Raw genomic sequence first — 19,648 nt, 5'->3', positions numbered from 1 at the left:
TAGCCCGTTTGTACCCTACTATAGAACAGTCTCAGGTTTTAGAGTAGCTCAAACAATAGAACGTTGGCGCTTGCAACGCCAAGGTCATGGGTTCGATTCCCAGGGAATGCAAGAGCTGATGAGAATTGGAAATGCAATGCAAGTCGCTTTGGATAAAATCGTCTGCCAAATGCATAAATGTAAATGTACTCTAGTAATATAGTCTGTATGCCTCATTTCTATATTGCATGTGAAAAGCAGTACATGGAATATGACATAAACAGTCAAATGAATAATTCAATGACTCATTCATAGACATATAAAGATTCATTAAGACTTGTCACCACCTCCTAGCGCAGAAAGTCACTGAAAAATGCCCAACACTGATGAACACCATGAGTACATTTTGCAAAAGACTAATAAACATGTAATATGTAGCCTACTTATTACCTGTACTATACAGTATATATATACAATATAAATATAGGCCATTTAGGATACATTTATATAGGATCCCCGTCAAACAGATGCTTTCAGAATCTTGCTTTTAAACAAATATTAAATATATATATAAACAAATATCAATAAACAATTTCCAAAAAAGAATATAACTTCAATGTACCTTAATAATCCAAAGCACACATATAAACATAAAATATATCAAATTAGATCACAAGTACAGTGATTAAATGTGTCAATTTGAATGTCCTCTTAATTTGTATTATGTGATTGTCTTAAAGTATATCCCACTGATCATTACGGATTTATTGAGCGAAGTAAATGGGCTGAAGGCATTATTACACAACAATGCTTAGTGAGCATGGACAGATTGTTTCATGCATAAACAACTAACACAATATGAAAAATAAGATGAACATCTTTATTCAAAAGAATTCAAGTGTATGTCTTCCATTGTTAGTGCACAGAAGTAGATTTATTCCACAGTGTAGAACAGATGAGCGTCCATTCCAGAGAAAATCATCTTCTGTTGTTATCATAAGCTACTGTGACCAGGCTAACAGAAATATGCAGCAATAAGCAGAAATACAAAATGCCTGTATGATGGTGGAAGTTTTGGTTAAGAGTGTATGTGGTGTTTTGAACAGATATTAAAAGAAATGAGCAGCTTGACAAAGGAGGTGGAACATTCAAGCCGTCCTTTAACATGCATCTTCATACATCCCCTTCTGATGCTTTTTTACCCTTCCGGTTCCCCTGTAAAAAAAAACAAAAAAACATTTTAAATTAAAATATTAGTGATGTCATGTTTTTTTTTGTTACTGACCGCGATCAGCTAGAACGTGACCGTCATTGCAGGTTTGGACGCATCATACCTGATGTTTCGGCTGCTCTGACTGTAAGCCCTTCACTTTTGACCTCTCTTGCTCCAGAGCTGTGTGTAACTGTGTCACCTTAAAAAGGGGGTAACACTTTTTGGTACGCACAAAACATCACAACACTAAGATTAAGGCAAAAAGTGTAGGGTTCAGCACGCACCTGCGAGGACAACTCCTCTTTAATGTTCATGAGCTCCTCCACCTGCAGCAGAATTTCAGCTTTGTCCTTCACTGAATATAAAGAACGTTATATAAATAACAAGAATAAATGCTTGATTTCAGTCTGTCAGGTGTGTTTGCGGTTCTGCACTCACTCTCTCCCTGTTGAAGCATTTTAAGCAGCTGACCGTTTCTGGCCTTCACTTCCTTGTATCTTTCCTTAAAAAAAAGACAGCAATTAATCATTAAACAGAAAGATACTCTTAAATCTCACTGAAATCGTCAGTTGTTCATTGAGCATTGGTCAAAAAGACAATCCACACACACATTTCACAAACAGCAGAACATCAAAATCTTCAGAACAGTTATTTACTAACGTAATATTGCTAATTTACCCAGAACGTCTTGGGTATTGTAATGGTAATTATTACTGCCAACTAATATAATTCACATTTAAATAAAATGTACGTGTGTGGCAAATGCAGGCCATATTATTTATGCTAATCACTAAACACAGTTCAACAAGAGTCCTGCACTCTCAAAAACTTTTTTATTAAAGGTGCAATATTTGTTTTCCCAGATTTTTTTTTTTTAACTTTCTGCCAATTTTTTCTAACCTTTTAAAATATATCAGTGACGTATTTTGTCAAATTCTTCAATTTAATCAAAATCTATTACAATTATACGTCACTTTAGGCTGTTACCATTCAAGATGAAATCAGTATCAACAAAAGCTACCTTTGGGTCACAGCGAGTCGTTGAGTCATTCATCCAACCATTCATTCACAAACAAAGCAAGTAACTCTCTTCATTGGGTCATTAGCCCTATTCAGACTGGACTAGTTTCAATCCGTATCACCCAACGTCTGTGATTTCATGTACCGATTTCGGACGGGACTAACATCTCTGTGTTTATTACAGAGGAGGGAGTGTGTGTTTTCTAGATTACAGAAGGACATGTGCTGTGCTTGCTTGCATCATGTATGACGTACATGTCTATTTAAATAAACTCATCATGAGGCTATAGAAGTGGCTGTTTATAATAAACCAACATAAGTGAGCAGAGAAATTTGGAAAAGTACCTGACACGTCACACACCATCCATATTGAAATGAAACGAAAGCATGCAAACGATTGGTGCGCAAACGGTAGCTCAGGTAGGTCAAAAAATTAAAAATTAAAAAACACAACAGGAGAAAAAGTTAGTATAACCCTATCGGCAATCACAGACATTCGCATTCGGAAGCTATGAGATTTCTCAGATGACAGTTGTGTGCCGAAAAACAACAGGTCATTGGCTCTGTTTTTCTCACACAACCTCAGTAAAAATTACACAGACTTGGCAGAATCAGAAAGGAATAAAAAAACACAAAGAATGCATGTAAAATACAAATTTCTCTTGCGTCCTGCATGAATCTAGTCCCATCTGAATAGGGCGATTAAATGACTTGTTTAAAAACAGATTAATTCAGGAAAGAAACAGCAATTGTGCTGATATTCAGGAACAACAGCACCCTTATCATGATTTTACATATGACACAGCTAAAAGAAAAAGTAGATTTTGACAAAAAAAACACCAAGATTTAAAAATAACAATAAAAAATACCATTGATGCCAATATAAATGTAATCACATTTTTATTGTTTTAAATGTTCTTTAAGATCCGAATATGCCAATGAGAATAAGTATCGTGCAACACTTCATCTCTCATCCGAACTTCTTACCTCCCATTGTGAAATTGTCTTTTTCAACTTTCCAATTTCCAGGTCTTTCTTTTCCAGTTCATATTTTAACTGTTCAGTTCTCACATCCTGAGAGTTTTGAGAAAGAAAACAAGAACAACAGTTTTGGTGTTCTACTGAGCTAAATTCTACATTATGATATATCTGACTACAAATTCTGCACATTTTCCAGGTTTTTTTTCTTTATGTGTGTGAAAGACTGAGTGAGTGAGTGAGTGAGTATACCTGCTCCTGCTCTGAGGAGGTGTTGACCTCATGACCGGCACTGTTGCTGTACTGCTCTCTGCGTTTGTCCCGTTGGACGATCTTGCTCACATCATCCTCTAGCTGGTTAAAAAACTTCTCATCACGCAGCGCAGGATTCACAGGCTTAAAAAAAACAGGAAGAAGTCAGTATTCACTAATATCATATAACACACTGTATGATCATTTATCATAAGTGGAAATCATGAAGAGTTTTCAAACCAAGCACCCCCAAATAACCCAATCCCCTTCCGAGGGACCCACATCATAAAATATTAAGACAGCTGTATATTTGCAAATATAAATACATTTATACCAGTGTTGTTATTGTTATATAGTACCAAAACTATTAAAAACCCTTGTCATTGATTGAAGAAGAAGAAAAAAAAGCTAAAATAAAATTAAACAAATATTAGATGAAAATCTTAAAAAACTGCGTTGGCAAAAAAACTGAAATTAAGTGTTTAAGTACAAAATGTGCTAAAACTGAAATAAAAATAAATTAGAGCCAGTGTTATTTTTGTATTATTGAGATAATATTATAGTTTATATAATATATATATATATATATATATATATATATATATATATATATATACACACACACATATATATATTTAGTCAATGTTTTTTGTAATTTTAAACAATGTTTTATTAATTTTTATTTCAATTTTTCAATTTAGTTCATCAAGTTACATTAAATGAACATGAGAAATCTTGCTTTAGCAACCAACTGCGATAATAAAGTTTAACTTTTTTTATTGTATTTCAGTTCATGTTTATTTTACTTGAATTAACATTTTTTATGATTTTACTTTCAGTTTTATTAAAACTAAATTTAAATATTAAAAAATGACAAAAGCACATAAAATAAAACTACAATTTAAATAAACTGAAAATATATAAATAAAAGCTCATTCAAAAATATGAATAAATACTACACTTACATATAAATAATAAAAAAGATGTATACTGTATGAGAAAAACATTAAGTGTGATATTACGTAGACAAAATTTTTCCAAAACTAAGCTATTATAAATAATTCTAAGTAATTAATGTCGTCATTGTACCAAAGTCAAAGAAAGTTAATTTCTAATTAAAATATTATCTGGAGAACCTTTATTTTGTATTAAATTGACAACATCTTTTTCTACTCCGAGTAATATAAGATTTATAAACTTCTAAACTGTTTTTTTTTTACTCATTTATGACCAGTTTTTGTTAATGCATTAATTATATTTAATTACTATCTTAAGTTAACACATAACTTTGACAGCCCTAAAAATACATGCAGTAAAATTCATTTTCTCTCATATTTTCTGTGGAGTCCACTAGTGGCCCTCTGGTTGTCCCAGACCCTCGTAAAAAAGTCCTGATCTAAATTACACCAAGAATTAAGTGTTTATTTGCGAAAAGTGTTTGCTTCAAATATCTAAAACTTTAGATTCAGGGTATATAATTACTCCTCAGTTCCATCGTGCTTCAGAACCGGAGTAACACACTCTCCCCTAAGCTTGTATGGGACGTCTCCAACTACACAGTCACTCACCTCTTTGTCAGGCTTCTTACTCGGCTGATCTGCAATAGAGACAGTGAGTTAACGCTCTCACACAGCAGTATACAACAGTGATCGGTCTCTCTCGAGAAGAAGAATATGGCGTTCTCACCCTCATGCTGGAAGTCTTTGAGAGATACAGTGACTCGCTTGTCCTTCCCCTGCTGATTCTTCTTCCTGTCCTTCTTTCCTCCCGCCTTCGTCTTCGGTGACGCAGTCTCTGTTTTTTCAGGATCCTTGAGAAATTACAATATTAAACATTAAGAATCTTGCAAAAGATGAAAATGATCAAATAAGTAGTTACCATTAATAGTTTCATAATCAATTGCAATTATATTATACAAGATATTTAGATATTATTGACCATTTCACTTCTAATACGTATACCACTGTGGCCACAAGAGGGAGTAGCTACACTTGTCACTACATTTTAAAGAGCTACGTCCACAAGAATGAACATGTAGGAGACTGGTGTTTTGGCAGTGTGGGCTGGTGCTCAATACACTTACATTAAATACAATTTCAATTTCACTCTGTTCCTCAAACTATTGTATAACATTAACCCTGTAAGGCCTGACAAATTAAATAATAGACGGAAAATAAATAAATAATTGCATGTGTTTTATGAGTATCATATCTGAAACATCAGTCTTTTATGGCTCATATAATATGATATAGGAGAATACAAAGCTCATACTCTGAATAAAACTTTTTTACTCTGAGGCAGTTGCTGATATTTATATGGCCAAAAAGTAAAGCAAAGAAATTCTGATACCTTATAAATGTAAATCAATTAAATCGTTCTAACATAATATCAGACTACTTACATAAAATGTATATAATTATTAGCTGTCACTCTATATCTGCCAATAATATGTCTTAGTAAGATATTTAAATGCTTAGTTTTATGATCAAAGTTCTGCAGTTGTTATTGTAGAGGGCAAAGCATTTAATGTAATGCAATATTACTATATAACAAATATAACAAATATGTTCCTCAAAAGCCTGTTGTATCAGATTTGATATTCACATTTTAACATGATTATATAATAAAAAAATTATATAATATAAAAGTTATTTTTACATTTACTTACTAAAAATCAGTAAAGATTTCACATTAAAATATCACAAGCTGAAGGGGGACGTGTTTACAAATATATTAAAAAAACTTTTACTTGCTAAAAACGTATAAACTATCAACCAGACAACAGAAGAAATGTAGAAGATTGAGTGCAAAGGGTTTTTCCTCAAAGTTTTGACCATGATGATAACTTTGGAGGCCTTTGATTGTATAGAATATTTTATTGTATACTTCCACTGTATGTCTTGGGTGATTTCAACCACACTGATCTGAGATCTGAACTTCCGAAATACCATCAGTTGGTGCGCTGTGCCACCAGGGGAGAACGGACTCTAGATCATTGCTATTCTTCCATCAAAGAGGCATATCGTGCTTGTGCGCATGCGCCACTAGGCAATGGCGATCATGCTGTGATTAAACTCATCCCCACATACCGTTCTCTACTCAAAAAACAAAAAACGATCAAGAGGGCTGTACAGAAATGGTCACCCGCTGCTAGGGAAACACTACAGGCCTGCTGTGATATTACAGACTGGGAAACTATTAAATTGCCATGCAATAATTTTGATGATTATGTAGACACATGCTTGTCCTACATTTACTTCTGTGAGGAACTTTGCATTCCCAGACATTTTACTGTCATTTATGGGAATAGTAAGCCAGGATTCAATAAGGAAGTAAGACTACGGAGGAAAAAGGAGGCGGCGGCCCACAGGAGTAGAGACAAGGCTGCCTACATCAAGGCCAAATACGCACTCAGCAAAGCCATTCACTATGCTGAGAGGCTGTGTAAGGCCAGGATTGAGCAACAGGTCGGGGATAAGAACATCAGAGCGGTCTGGAAAGGCCTACAATCTGCCACGGCCAACAAAAAGCACCCCTCACCAGCCTCCACCGACCCATATCTACCTGACAAGTTCAATGTGTTCTGCACTAGGTTCGAAGCCCAAAAATCGGCTGTCATCATTCTGGTGCCGAAAAAGCCCAAGATCACCTGCTTGAATGACTACAGACCAGTCGCCCTCACCTCTGTAGTCACGAAAGCATTTGAACGCTTGGTTCTCTCTTATCTCAAAGTTTCTACCGACCGCCTCATGGACCCCCTTCAATTTGCATATAGACCCAACCATTCAGTTGACGATGCTATCAACATTGCACTTCACTTCATTCTACGACACCTGGACAATCGGAACACCTACGCAAGACTCCTGTTTGTGGATTACATCTCTGCCTTAAACACCATCATCCCCCACCTCCTCCACAGCAAACTGTCCCATCTGAACATTCACCCCCTCCTCTGCTCATGGATTACAGACTTCCTCACCAACAGGACTCAGTATGTCAGGCTGGGCCTACATCTCTCACAGCCCCTCACAGTCAACACCGGTGCCCCCCAGGGTTGTGTGCTGCCCCCCTTGCTATTTTCACTGTACACCAATGACTGCACCTCTAGAGACCCTTCTGTCAAAACCATCAAATATGCGGACGACACCACCATAATAGGCCTCATCTCCAACAACGAGTCAGCCTACTGCAGAGAGGTCAGTCAGTCCTGGTGTGCAATCAGTAACTTGGAGCTTAACATCAATAAAACAGTGGAGATGATAGTGGACTTCCGTAAAAAGCCCCCGATTCATCCTCCTCTGGTCATTAACAACTCATCTGTGACTGTGGTAGAGCACTTTAAGTTCCTGGGCACAACCATCACTAACACACTCAAATGGGACAATAACATTTCCCAACTAGTGAAGAAAGACCAGCAGCGCCTGTTCTTCCTCCACCGCCTGAAAGGTCTACTGCTCAATCCCCCCATTATGGTACAATTCTACAGAGTGGTCATTAAGAGTGTGCTAACATCCTCCCTCACGGTCTGGTCAGCCAATGCAAAAGCCAGGCTACAAAGAGTCGTCCGGGCAGCAGAGCGAATCATCGGCTGCCTCCTGCCCTCCATCATGGACCTGTATAGTTCCAGGTCCATTAACAAAGCTGTGAAGATTGTGGCCGACCCCTCTCATCCTGCCAATAGTCTGTTTAGTCTTCCCCCTATGGAATGCAGTACAGCGGCATTTTGCCCAAAACATCTCGCCACCGCGACAGTTTTTCCCCCCCAAGCAATAGCCCTCCTAAATGACTTTTAACCTGGAATACATTGCAGTCTGTACATTCATATTAACTTATTGCTGATAATGTCTTTGTTTGTCCTTGTACTGTGTTTTTGTCCTTGTTTTCTTGTCTTTCTGTTTTACTGTGTGTTGCCTGCATGGAGAAGACCAAATTAAATACCTAGTATCTGTATACATGGCGAATAAAAGTTGAATTAGTTAGTAGTTTGTCAATTTTGCATGTTTTGCATGACTGTGTCCATCCCCACTCATTTTGATATCAAAAGACTCATAGAGAGGACCCCCGCAGAGTGTCTAGTTTATTAAAGTTGTGTCCCAATTCACATACTTATGCACTATTCTAAGCTTTTGTAGTATAAATAGTGTGAGTAGTGCGTTCACTGACAAATTACAACAAGAAAAAATGCACTTTAAATCCATGAAAGATTATTTATTATATTATTTAACAAAAAATAAAATAATAATAAGTGTGGAATGTTGGACACTTCATGCACTGTCCCAGCTTTAATTACGTAGCGGAAGAGAAAGGACAACCAGACCCCGATGTTTAATGAGTACATCACAGACTACACTACAGACGGGGTTCCCAACCACGTTCACAACCTTACCGCTGAATTCATACAGATTAGTTTTACGATCTCTTTATGATGAACATTTTGAACCTTGAAAGTGTGTAGCTGTCAATGGAGGGACAGAATTCTCTCAGATTTCAACAAAAAGATCTTCATTTGTGTTCTGAAGATGAACGAAAGTATTATATTTTTGGAGTAATTAATGACATTATACTTTATTAAATGTAGTCACAGTAGACGATTGTCGAGTGCGCGCGCGCGATCATTGGTAACTAAGCAACAGTGGAGACTCAGACTGTCAGCTGTCAGCCAATGACGGTGCTGTGTGGTGTTCTGAGAATATCAGATCTTGAACACCAATGATCGCGCGCGTGCACTCGACAATCGACTACTGTGGACTTCGACCGAAAACAGGAAGTAAATACAGGTATGTGAGCTGGCTGAATTAACATCACTTTTATTCATGTCTTTCACATCTACTGCAGTCAGATTCACTGTGTTCACTCTGAATAAAATCACGCACATGGCTGTGCACTTGTAATGACACATCAAGGATGTTAAGAGGCTTAAAGCAGGTTTAAAACTTGCCCCATTTAAGTCAACAGGGTGCAAATTTTAAAAAGAGGATAACACGGTGTAAGCAACACCGATTTTTGTCGTTGTTCTCTGTACTGACAGCACTCCAAATTCTTCTCCTTTAATTTAGACAAAAATGTGTTTGCCCACCTATCTAAATGTAGGGGAGAGGGTGAATAATCCCCATTTCAAAAAACGGTGGCGTGTTCCTTTAAAGGAATACAATTGTTTAGTTAGACTCAGACTTTTGGATTCGTATTCGACTAAGCTGGACTTGGTTATTAGTTTTATGTTGATGATTGCACAAGATGACATTTTTAGAGTCAGTATAAATGTACCTTTTTATGTTCCTCAAATTCCAATTTACTCAGCATCAAGGCCTTCTCCAGATCTGCCTCATACAGGTCACTGGTCAGCTGTGACAAACACGAACATGTTTGCATAAAGCAAAGAGAGAAATGGGCTGTAGGAAAGTCAAATTCTGTTTTTTTGTGAGAAAGGTGTACCTGTTCATCTCTCTGTTTCCACTCCTGCCAGTTCTCCTGGGGCTTGGAGCCACGCTGGACAGCCGCCGGGCTGATCAAATCATTCGCTAAATCCTGCAGCGTCAGGGAGGGAGGTGCCGTACACTTCTGAGGGATCTTCTTAAAGGCAAGACTCCTGAGCTACAGCGTGTGACGACAAAGACTCTTTGTAAGAAGACATTTTGCTGAAGGTGACTTCAGCCCAAAACATGCCCACTACACCACCCTCTTCACAAATAAGGAGATGTTATTAAATTGTAAAAACACTGACTCATCATCATTGTTTTCAGAAACAAACATGGGGCCCAACAGCCTTTTTAGAAAAACAGACAGACAGACAAGACAAATGGACAGACATATATATAGAAAAACAGATGGACAGATAGATAGATAGATAGATAGATAGATAGATAGATAGATAGATAGACCTCATTGGCTTCACTCTGCTGCTGTTCCTTCTTTCGTCTTCTCTTCTCTTTCTTTTTGTCTGTATTTTGGTTGATCTTCCCGTTGGGAGATTTCCCCGAGCGAGGCTTCCCTGCTCCACGACCTGCCTTTGGCTTTCCTGCATCCGAATCCGTGTCCGAATCCGAGTCGACCTGCAGCAGAGCGAAGCGTGACGCCGTGGTGGGCACTGAGATCACTGTTGATGCCATCCTGAACCTGCCAACGGGACAACCAACACATGATGCCTGTATATTAGTGTGAGACAGTTCAGTGCAGTGCTGCTGGTCTCTGGGACCAAGACAGAAAAACATTGATATATCATTACATCATGTTCTTATTTGTAACACTGTTTATTTTAAGCTTAAGTTAAGTTATAATATTTTCTTCTATTATTTTGATGTCTTTTTTATTATTGTGTCATATATTCCAAGCTTTTGCAATATGATCTACAATTATGCCAATAAAGCAATTTCGAATTTGAAATATCATTAATAGCATTCAAGAATCAGTGCAATGTACACACTGAGGATAACTCTTTACGCACAATATATGAACCTGTTAATATAATACACTCAAATACACAAAACTATATCTAATCTGTATTGCTCATTGAAAAACATAAATCTGTTTGCTGCACAGTTATAGCACTTATCAATTAACGTTAGAAGGCGTAGTAATGGTGCTGGATTCGTGAATAACGTTATAGCGCTCGATATTTATTCGTTGTTATATATATATTAGTCTATTTAAAATGAACTGCTAGATAGACTGCCGATTTGGTTATTACATCACTTGACACCTAAAATGTCGCTAGCTTAGACTTTTTTTAGCTCGCCAGTGCTGAACACAAGTAACAAACGAGCCCCTCATTTTTCCTGAACATGTTTCATCCAGTTTAACATGTCTTGTGTAACTTAAACCTGCCGGACTTTTGAGAGGAGGCGCCGTTAAAATGAACTAAACAAACTTTCACCTGGTTAAAAGGACTGTCGGTATCTTCGGCTTCGTGCTGTAAACTGCAAACACAGACGTGTGTATGGCGGCCTGAACGGACACAAAAGCTTCAATGCTACCTGGCATTGAGTGGAAAATGTTAATAACCGTTGATATAGTAGTACTAACTCCAGATGGCGCTCTAAGGCTCAGCGAGCACAATCTGCTTTAAAACGCGTTCAAATATCAGGATTGTTTGTCACTGAAGATATTTGTATCCTAAAACATAGGCCTGACATAATACCTGCCGCAGCAATCTATAGAATTATTTAATACATGTTGTATCCTGTAATCACAAATTACTGTGGAAAAAAGTGTGTCTAATCAACGATGAGAAAAACCATGCATATCACGTGACAACGCCAACTCGAAAATAATTTAAGCCTGAATAATGACACAGGGTAACTTTTAAACATCCAAATTAAATAACAAAAGAAGTCAAAACCTCAAAAAAGATTCCAGACCCAGAAACACCGTCACCAGCCAAGCTGAAATACTACAGTATTTATTATAAATTAGGGCTTTTCATCTGTGCAGATTTCCACCCTCTTTTTTATTTTTTATTAATGTGCCCTCATAATCTTTAATAAACATAACTTCCCCTCTGCAGCGACATCTCTTACATCTCTTCACTGATGCAAGGGCGGCACAACCTGTCACTCACATTAAATCTATTTTAGTGTCACTCCTTCATTGCTGTAATCAATTTGCAACCTCAAGCCCCAGTCAAGAAGGTGAAGTTTGTGGAGAAATGCCAAAGAACCGTAATAGGACAGATGTAGGCAGCGGCTTACGCTTACTCTGGCACTGATTGGTCCGATTATGAACATGTTCCTCACAAACTTTTGTTAAGAACTCCATTACAAGATATAAGTAATGGAACAGTTTTGAGTGAGTTGTTGAATTATTCAATCACCAGATTCTTTCAAAACAATGATTCATTCAGGAATAAAGCGACGTTATTGTGTATTGCTCTGAGGTTCTCAACATGGTTATTCTGATGACAGTAATGTTTAATCTACGTTACTCAATTCTAACTTCTTGTTGGAAATGTAGTTTTGACTGTTGTGTTGATATATAATGACTGTTTCCTCTCAATTCTCTTGTTAACAAAGGGATTTATACCAAATGTAAATCACCTCCTTTTCATAACTTTATTTCAAGGTATAAACAGAATGATACAAAAAACGTGAAATGTGTTTTGTGCTAATGTGATGGTGCTGTCAATAGTAGATGCAGCGAGTGTGATGTATTGGAATATGTGCCATTTCTTTGTGGTGTTTTTTAGCATATGGCCACAGGTAAAAATCAATAAGAGCAGAGTTGATGTGACAGCTCTTCCCATCTCTCTCCTCCACAAGCCTCCAAAGATGGTGCCGGATTCTCTCCACACACCAGATGGAGCATCCCCTGATCTCCACCTCTCGCCTCTCACCCGAGCTCAACAATTCACCTGTGAAACAACTAATCATCACTACAACAATACTGCCAACAGTATCTGTCTATCATGTAAGGATTCATCTCACTAAACCTGCCTAAGCAACCCTAAAGATATTTTTGTGAAATTCACTCATAATCACGTCTTTCAAACTGAACAAAGGTTTGACAAAAAATCTCCATACTAAATAAATAGGACATCTAAAATAAAGGCACAACAAACCGTTTTTCAGTGTCTTCATTAGGGCGTCAGAGTAGCGTAAAGCCCCAAGGTGCACGAGGCCTTGTGGTACCCTGTAGTCAGCAAACATGGTCAGGTAGTCAAGGTTCGGGATGTGCCCCTCCCCTCGGGCCTCCATGATGCCCCACACGTCCGCCACAAGGATTTGAGCCCTCTTGTAAAACGAGATCCTCTTACCCTACAATATAAACAAAATATTGCATATGTCATGACGTGGTACGCCTTGTGAAAAAGTACACTTTGGAAAATTTGAGCGCTTATTACACAAATAATATACTTTATTATAGTTCCCCTATTATGTTTCTTTTCAGGTATTAGCTTTCATAAAGCGGATTATAGCTGTCTGTGAATGTATAAGGTCTGCAACGTCTTAAAAATCAAAGTGAACGACAAATAAAGTTATTTTCTCCAAAAAGAAAGAACCGATTCTGAACTGCCGAAACGAGTCGTCAGTAATTCAATTCTTACTTCCCGTATTTGTAACATTTGCATAATACCAGCCTATGGTCTTTATTGGCTGCCCACAAACTATTAATCTACTTTGAATTTTTATTTGATCAAACACTGTAGTTGTGGCTGAGGCCTGGAAACGTTTGCTTTGTGTTGTCGACATGTTGAGAAGATGCTGTTTGCTGCACTTCAAAAGGATGACGACATTGATACGGTAAAGCCAACACCATTGTTACTGTTCGTATCAGTGTATCAAGCGCTGAGGAAGATCCAGAGCTGAAATTCAGATATGGTAATGGCCGTTTCATTTCCGACATGTGCTGTAAGCGATGGACCAATCACAACAGACTGGGCCATCTGACCAATCAGAGTAGAGCCGCTCTCAGAAGGGAGGGGTTAGAGAGACTGAATCTTCGAACAAACCATTTTCAGAAATGAGGCTATGTGCAATGTATATTATGAGAAAAATTAAGTGTTGTTTGATCTTGGGTTTATGTAATGTAAACCTATTTTAGGACACCTTAAAAATAAAAAGAGGAGCCTTTAAAATAGCATAAGGAACACTTTAAAATAATATACTTAAGTACAAGACTAAATGTAATATTTCCAGACTCTTAATTGCATATTATTTGCAATTTATTGAAAATGTATTTATTGTAAATGTAGTTTACATTTATATTAAATGGAATTAGTTGAACTTAAGAGTGCTTTTTTAAAGTAGGACTTAAGTACTTTGTCATTTCATAACCACTTCTATTGTTTTTGAAATATGGCTAATGCCAAATGTACTGACAATCATTTGAGTAAACTAAATGTAGAGTAATTTCTACTTAAACTGTATTCCTCATTTAAATAATTCCAGCCCAAGGCATAAGTAAAAAAGGGGAGAGGCCTGATTAAGTTAGTTAGTAGTGTGTTGAAACTCACGCAAAGAGGAGTTTCATAGAGACAGGAACTAAACAGGGGTGCGTTTCCCAAAGCCAACTATGGTCGCAAGTTCCGTTGTTACCAATAGAATTCAATGGAAACTGCGATCATAGTTGGATAACGATGCTTTCGGGAAACGCACTCCAGAGCGTCACTGACAGACATGGAAGAGAGGAGCTGCAACAATGTAAAATATGTGAAAAAGAAGTTGTTTTTTTAACTTTTAAGCATGAAAACCTATTCTTAGTAGACCGCAAAAACAAAATCAAGACTTTGAAAAGGGGTCTTCTTTAAAGCACAACAAAATATTATGAAAAGTGTACTTTAAGGACACTTAAAACACTTAATTTTTATTTCATTAAAATTATATTTGAAAGGACAGTTTTTCTTAAATACACAAGTACACTACAAGTGCACTTTCAATACACTTACTTTTCAAAAGGCATCTAACATGCAAGTGAAAGCTAAGCAAGTTTAACTAAAGTTCTTCAAAAGCCATGCTTTAAATGGCTAAACTGAAATTTTTCTATTGATTTCAAATGTTTGATGTGAATATTTTTACCTCATACGTGGCTTCATCTCTGTATGACGGTATATTCTCGACAATATACTTCACCATCCTCTCTGCATCATTCTCACAATGACTCATGAACATCCGGAAGGATCCACCATTCTCCATGAGCACTCGTCCGGCCTCTGTTAGCGCCTGGTGACGCTCTTTCAGCATGGGCATGCTAGCAGCGCTGTCTGAACGCAGGACCTTGGCCAGCTGGGCCTCACTGATCTGAGAGAAGTAGGCAGGGCTCGTAATGGGCACTCCTAATTAAAGACATCACATACACATATCAGAGTTGAAATTTCACAGTCCATAAAAAGTATTCTTATAAAATGAAAAGGATGTAAATTCAGAGAGATACACTATATTGCCAAAATTTTTGGGACGTCTGCCTTTACATGCACATAACCTTTAATGACATCTCATTCTTAATCCGTAGGGTTTAATATGGAGTTGGCCCACCGTTTGCTGCTATAACAGCTTCAACTCTTCTGGTAAGGCTTTCCACAAGGTTTAGGTGTGTGTTTATGGGAATTTTTGACCATTCTTCTAGATGCACATTTGTGAGGTGAGGCACTGATGTTGGACGAGAAGGCCTGGCTCACAAGCTGTTTCTCAATGTCAAGGAAGGATCCTCGGAAGCCGGAATTTCGAGGATGCTACGTCATCGACATCCATCGAAGGACTGTTCCAATGTCGAGGATCCTCGGAATTTCAACCAAGGACTGAGTCCTTCCTTCGGAAACTATTCCATACACAGGAAAGGATGCATATGTGTAGCCTTCGCGCTCTCAAATCACCCACAATCCTATGTGCGCGGTTTTGCTATCTTGTTCAAATAATAAAACATGTCGGACGTCAGCAATAACGGGGCAATATGCTTTCAAATGTAACTTAAGTATATTTACGTTACCATACATTTGTTAAAACCGTAGTACATATAAGTAAAGTTTAACGTTTAAATGCCAGTACAAATTACTACCGTATTGATATTACAACAAATATATACAAATTACGTTATTGATGGCTAACTGAACCGGACCTGTCATTTAACAATTGTTAGCTTGGTTGCCGTCACCGGCATTTCTTTTATAAATAACTAGTTAAGTTGTACAAAGTAATTTAACATGGTTAGCAGAAGAGAATTCTTTTAAAAGCATTTAAAATCGTACTGACCCCAAACCTTTGAACGGTAGTGTACATCATCACAACTTTTTGATCTTTTTGAATTTTTGCCGCGCCAAAAGCGACCTTTCCACTGACGTAATGACGCACTCGCTATTTACTTATATTTCACTATTCACTTGCCTGTTCCATTTACGTGTTCTCCGAATGCTAATGAGGAGCCTCGCCTAGCCTCTGATGGAAATGACTTGGAAGGACCAGTCCTGCCTAGGAAGTATCCTTGACATTGAAAAACAGCTCTAATTCATCCTAAAAGTGTTCTATGGGTTGAGGTCAGGACTCTGTGCAGGCCAGTCAAGTTCCTCCACACCAAACTCGCTCATACATGTGCGAGTCATACATGGACCTTGCTTTGTGCACTGGTAAGGGGCCAAGCCCAACCCCTGAAAAACAACCCCACACCATAATCCCCCCTCCACCAAACTTTACACTTGGCACAATGCAGTCATGGAAGTACCCCAAACCCAGACTCGTCCATCGGATTGCCAGAAAGATTAGCGTGATTCATCACTCCAGAGTATATGTCTTCACTGCTCTAGAGTCCAGTGGCGGCGTGCTTTACTCCACTGCATCCAAAGCTTTTGTTGCACTTGGTGATGTTAGGCTTGGATGCAGCTGTTCGGCCATGGAAACCCATTCCATGAAGCTCTCTACACACTGTTCTTGAGCTAATCTGAAGGACACACGAAGTTTGGAGGTCTGCAGCTATTGACACACTGTGTGCCTCAGCATACGCTGACCCCGCTCTGTGATTTTATGTGGCCTACCACTTCGTGGCTGAGTTGCTGTTGTTCCCAATTGCTTCCACTTTGTTATAATACAACTAAGAGTTGACCGTGGAAATTTCACGAATAGACTAATTGCACAGGTGGAAACCTATCACAGTACCACGCTTGAATTCACTGAGCTCCCGAGAGCGACCCATTCTTTCATAAATGTTTATAGAAGCGTGTGCATGCCTAGGTTCTTGATTTTACACAACTGTGGCCATGGAAAGGATTGGAACACCTGAATTCAATGATTTGGAGGGGTCTCCCAATACTTTTGGCAATATAGTGTACATATACAGTCACCTTCATCCATAGCCCTGGTCACAGCAGCACAGAGAGACATGTATCCTCGGTAGGTGTTTCCCCTACACGTGACCTCACACTGTTCCTCCTCCTTCTCAGGCCAGAAGGAAAAGTTCATGGTGTCTGTCACAAACACCCAGTGTATGGCATCATCTGAGTCTGGTGAAGGTGCGAGAGGATTCATCTTTTTCCAGCCGCTGGCAGTAAATTCTTCACTTTCACGGAGCTCATAAATCATCTGCGCCACACGTTTAACACCATCTTCATCCACGAACACATCTCGACTCCGCTCGGCCACAAACTGACCAGACTCTCGAGGGGACAGTGGCTCCTCCATTGTTTTCTGCTTAGGGAAGAAACATTTTGAGACTCTGGCTATGTTCACAACTGAATACTTAAAGCTGCACGGAATTGTGGTGGATGATGACACCACTGTACTTCTGCAGAGCTGCTTTATAGCCGATTCAACATTGTTTCATAATTGACACTGTTATTGAACTTAATTGAATCAACATTGAACTGACTCGAACTGAATAACAACACTATTGTCTTGTGTAGAGCTGCTTATAGCCAGTGCTGGATGGATTACTTCTAGATTACAAATTGTAGTTTGTTACTGATTCTAAATTATATGACAACATTTTTTGTTATCAACAATATGAAGTGCACTAAACATTTCTTTATGCCAGGGTTTCCCAGACTGGGGTTTGTGATGGAACTGCAGGTGGTTTGTGAATTTAATACAAAGCTGTTTAGTAATTAAATTTCAAAATTAAAAAAGTAACTGTAGTCTGAATACAAGTATTTTAAAATATTATATAGTCTAATTACAAGTATTTGGAATTTTTGGAATCTGATTAAGTAATTCAGATGCTGCTTATAGCTGAATCTAACTCATTTCATAATTGATGAACTTTACACAGTTATTGAACTGAACTGAATCAACACTGAATAATGACACTATTGTCTTTTTTAGGGCTGCTTCAATGCAGAATTGAACTGTTTCCAGCTATCATAATTTTCCTGTTTATCCCTGTAAAGCTGATTTGAAACAATCTGTATTGTAAAAGCACTATATATAAATAAAGGTGACTTGACTTGACTTTTGTCAAGAAGGGAAAAAAATACCATGGAAGTCATTGGGTGCCCAACATTCTTCTTCGAAATATCTTCTTTTGTGTTCAGCAGAAGAAAGAAACTCGGAACAACTCGAGAGTGAGTAAATGATGACAATTTTCATGTTTGGGTGAACTATTCCTTTAATGCACAGGTCATTTGAATATTCCATGCATACAGGAAAGTATGAGTAGTATAGCCTAACGTTATGCTATGCTATCCCATCGTTGTATTAAAAAATTAAACCATTAGCAATTTAATCATTCTTTTAGATGTTGCAGATGTCTCAATCCTTATTTTATGAAAATTTTCCAACAATTGTAATATTTATAATAATTCTAAAAATTTCTAGAAACTTGCATTTAGTCTCATGTGCCTAAATTGTACTTACTGAAAAGCCCGTGTCCAAAAATCGTCGCCACTCAAATTAACGTCATTTTAAATCGTGTAATCGAGCAATATCTAACTTGAATTTTCAAACCTGCTGGAATATAATTACCGTTACAGTATTGCTGAGAGAGAAGGAGGGTCTGTGTGAGAATGACTCTTGGTACATTTACATAATACACATTAAAGTACATAATGCTGTTTATTTAACGTTACTGCAGATTTACTGACGTTTCTCCTCGCAAATAAACCTATTGCACATAGTAACAATTTGAATTTGGAAATAAACCCGCTGTAGCTTTTAATTTCCGTGTTGGCCAAGCTACTTCTTACCTCTTGTTTTAATGCTAAAACTCGTGTCTTCACGTGCTATCAGTTTCTTCCCAGTTCCCACTTGAAGTCGTGGTTACGAGCTCATCGCACTCAAATGTTGACTTGAGAGGGCGTTCATGTCCTTTTTTTTTAACTAGGAAACTCGTACGCTAGTTGCGATAGCACGTGAAGGCAGCAACATCATGCGGATTTTGTCTGGCTTCAAGCGGATTATAGATGCGCAAAAATGCGCAAACATATTATTTTGGGTTGCTATAAAACATCGCAAACCAGGTCATTTAACCTTATCAAATTTAGTTTGCCATGTACACAGAGTAGTTTTTGTACAATGTGTAATTGACTGTTATTTCCTTACTGTTATTGTGTACCGTCCTTGAGCTTGGGCTATATAAATCCATATAATTACACAACTTTGTAAAACAATATCTAAACTTATCACAAACAAGGTGTGAAGCCAACAAGATTACTGTGAACCAAAGTGCAAAAGTGTTTTGCAATGCTTGAATGAATGTTAAGAGAAAATGGAATAACAGGACAAAATTAGAAATGTACTGCACTAGGTTTAAATAGTTGAGTTAACTTACTATAACTACATATTAGGCACATATGCA

General features: G+C 37.8%; 4 protein-coding genes across 7 annotated transcripts in view; 2 read left to right on the top strand and 2 right to left on the bottom strand.

Moving 5' to 3' along the window:
- Positions 1-19,648, top strand: part of naa35 (N-alpha-acetyltransferase 35, NatC auxiliary subunit) — a 287,987-nt gene that overhangs the window by 123,077 nt on the left and 145,262 nt on the right. The window lies entirely within an intron of this gene.
- rmi1 (RMI1, RecQ mediated genome instability 1, homolog (S. cerevisiae)) overlaps positions 1-19,648 on the top strand; it is a 362,517-nt gene that overhangs the window by 326,198 nt on the left and 16,671 nt on the right. The window lies entirely within an intron of this gene.
- On the bottom strand, positions 846-11,440 carry gkap1 (G kinase anchoring protein 1). Its single transcript, XM_077223833.1, has 12 exons — positions 11,313-11,440; positions 10,321-10,555; positions 9,875-10,033; positions 9,707-9,784; positions 5,129-5,252; positions 5,011-5,039; positions 3,443-3,586; positions 3,200-3,286; positions 1,631-1,694; positions 1,477-1,547; positions 1,314-1,391; positions 846-1,194 (listed from the first exon to the last, which is right to left on the bottom strand). Exons 1-12 carry the CDS (start codon positions 11,417-11,419, stop codon positions 1,153-1,155), a joined length of 1,218 nt encoding a protein of 405 aa, XP_077079948.1. The 5' UTR covers positions 11,420-11,440; the 3' UTR covers positions 846-1,152.
- Positions 11,822-19,229, bottom strand: qng1 (Q-nucleotide N-glycosylase 1). Of its 4 annotated transcripts, none has more exons than XM_077223836.1 (6): positions 19,038-19,213; positions 18,709-18,801; positions 17,202-17,544; positions 14,950-15,206; positions 12,993-13,188; positions 11,822-12,785 (listed from the first exon to the last, which is right to left on the bottom strand). In XM_077223836.1, exons 3-6 carry the CDS (start codon positions 17,536-17,538, stop codon positions 12,556-12,558), a joined length of 1,020 nt encoding a protein of 339 aa, XP_077079951.1. In that variant the 5' UTR covers positions 17,539-17,544; positions 18,709-18,801; positions 19,038-19,213; the 3' UTR covers positions 11,822-12,555. The 4 variants fall into 4 exon arrangements, with proteins under 4 accessions (XP_077079951.1, XP_077079952.1, XP_077079953.1 ...); XM_077223837.1 differs by having other exon boundaries at positions 18,709-18,798; XM_077223838.1 differs by lacking the exon at positions 19,038-19,213 and adding an exon at positions 18,936-18,995 and having other exon boundaries at positions 18,709-18,798.

This window comes from Siphateles boraxobius, unplaced genomic scaffold, assembly GCF_051911475.1.
Source record: "Siphateles boraxobius isolate OS27281-9 unplaced genomic scaffold, OSU_SipBor_1 9, whole genome shotgun sequence".
NCBI classification, from domain to species: Eukaryota; Metazoa; Chordata; class Actinopteri; order Cypriniformes; family Leuciscidae; genus Siphateles; species Siphateles boraxobius.
The sequence above is the reverse complement of the archived record's forward strand: the minus strand, read 5'-3'. Positions and strand labels throughout refer to the sequence as shown.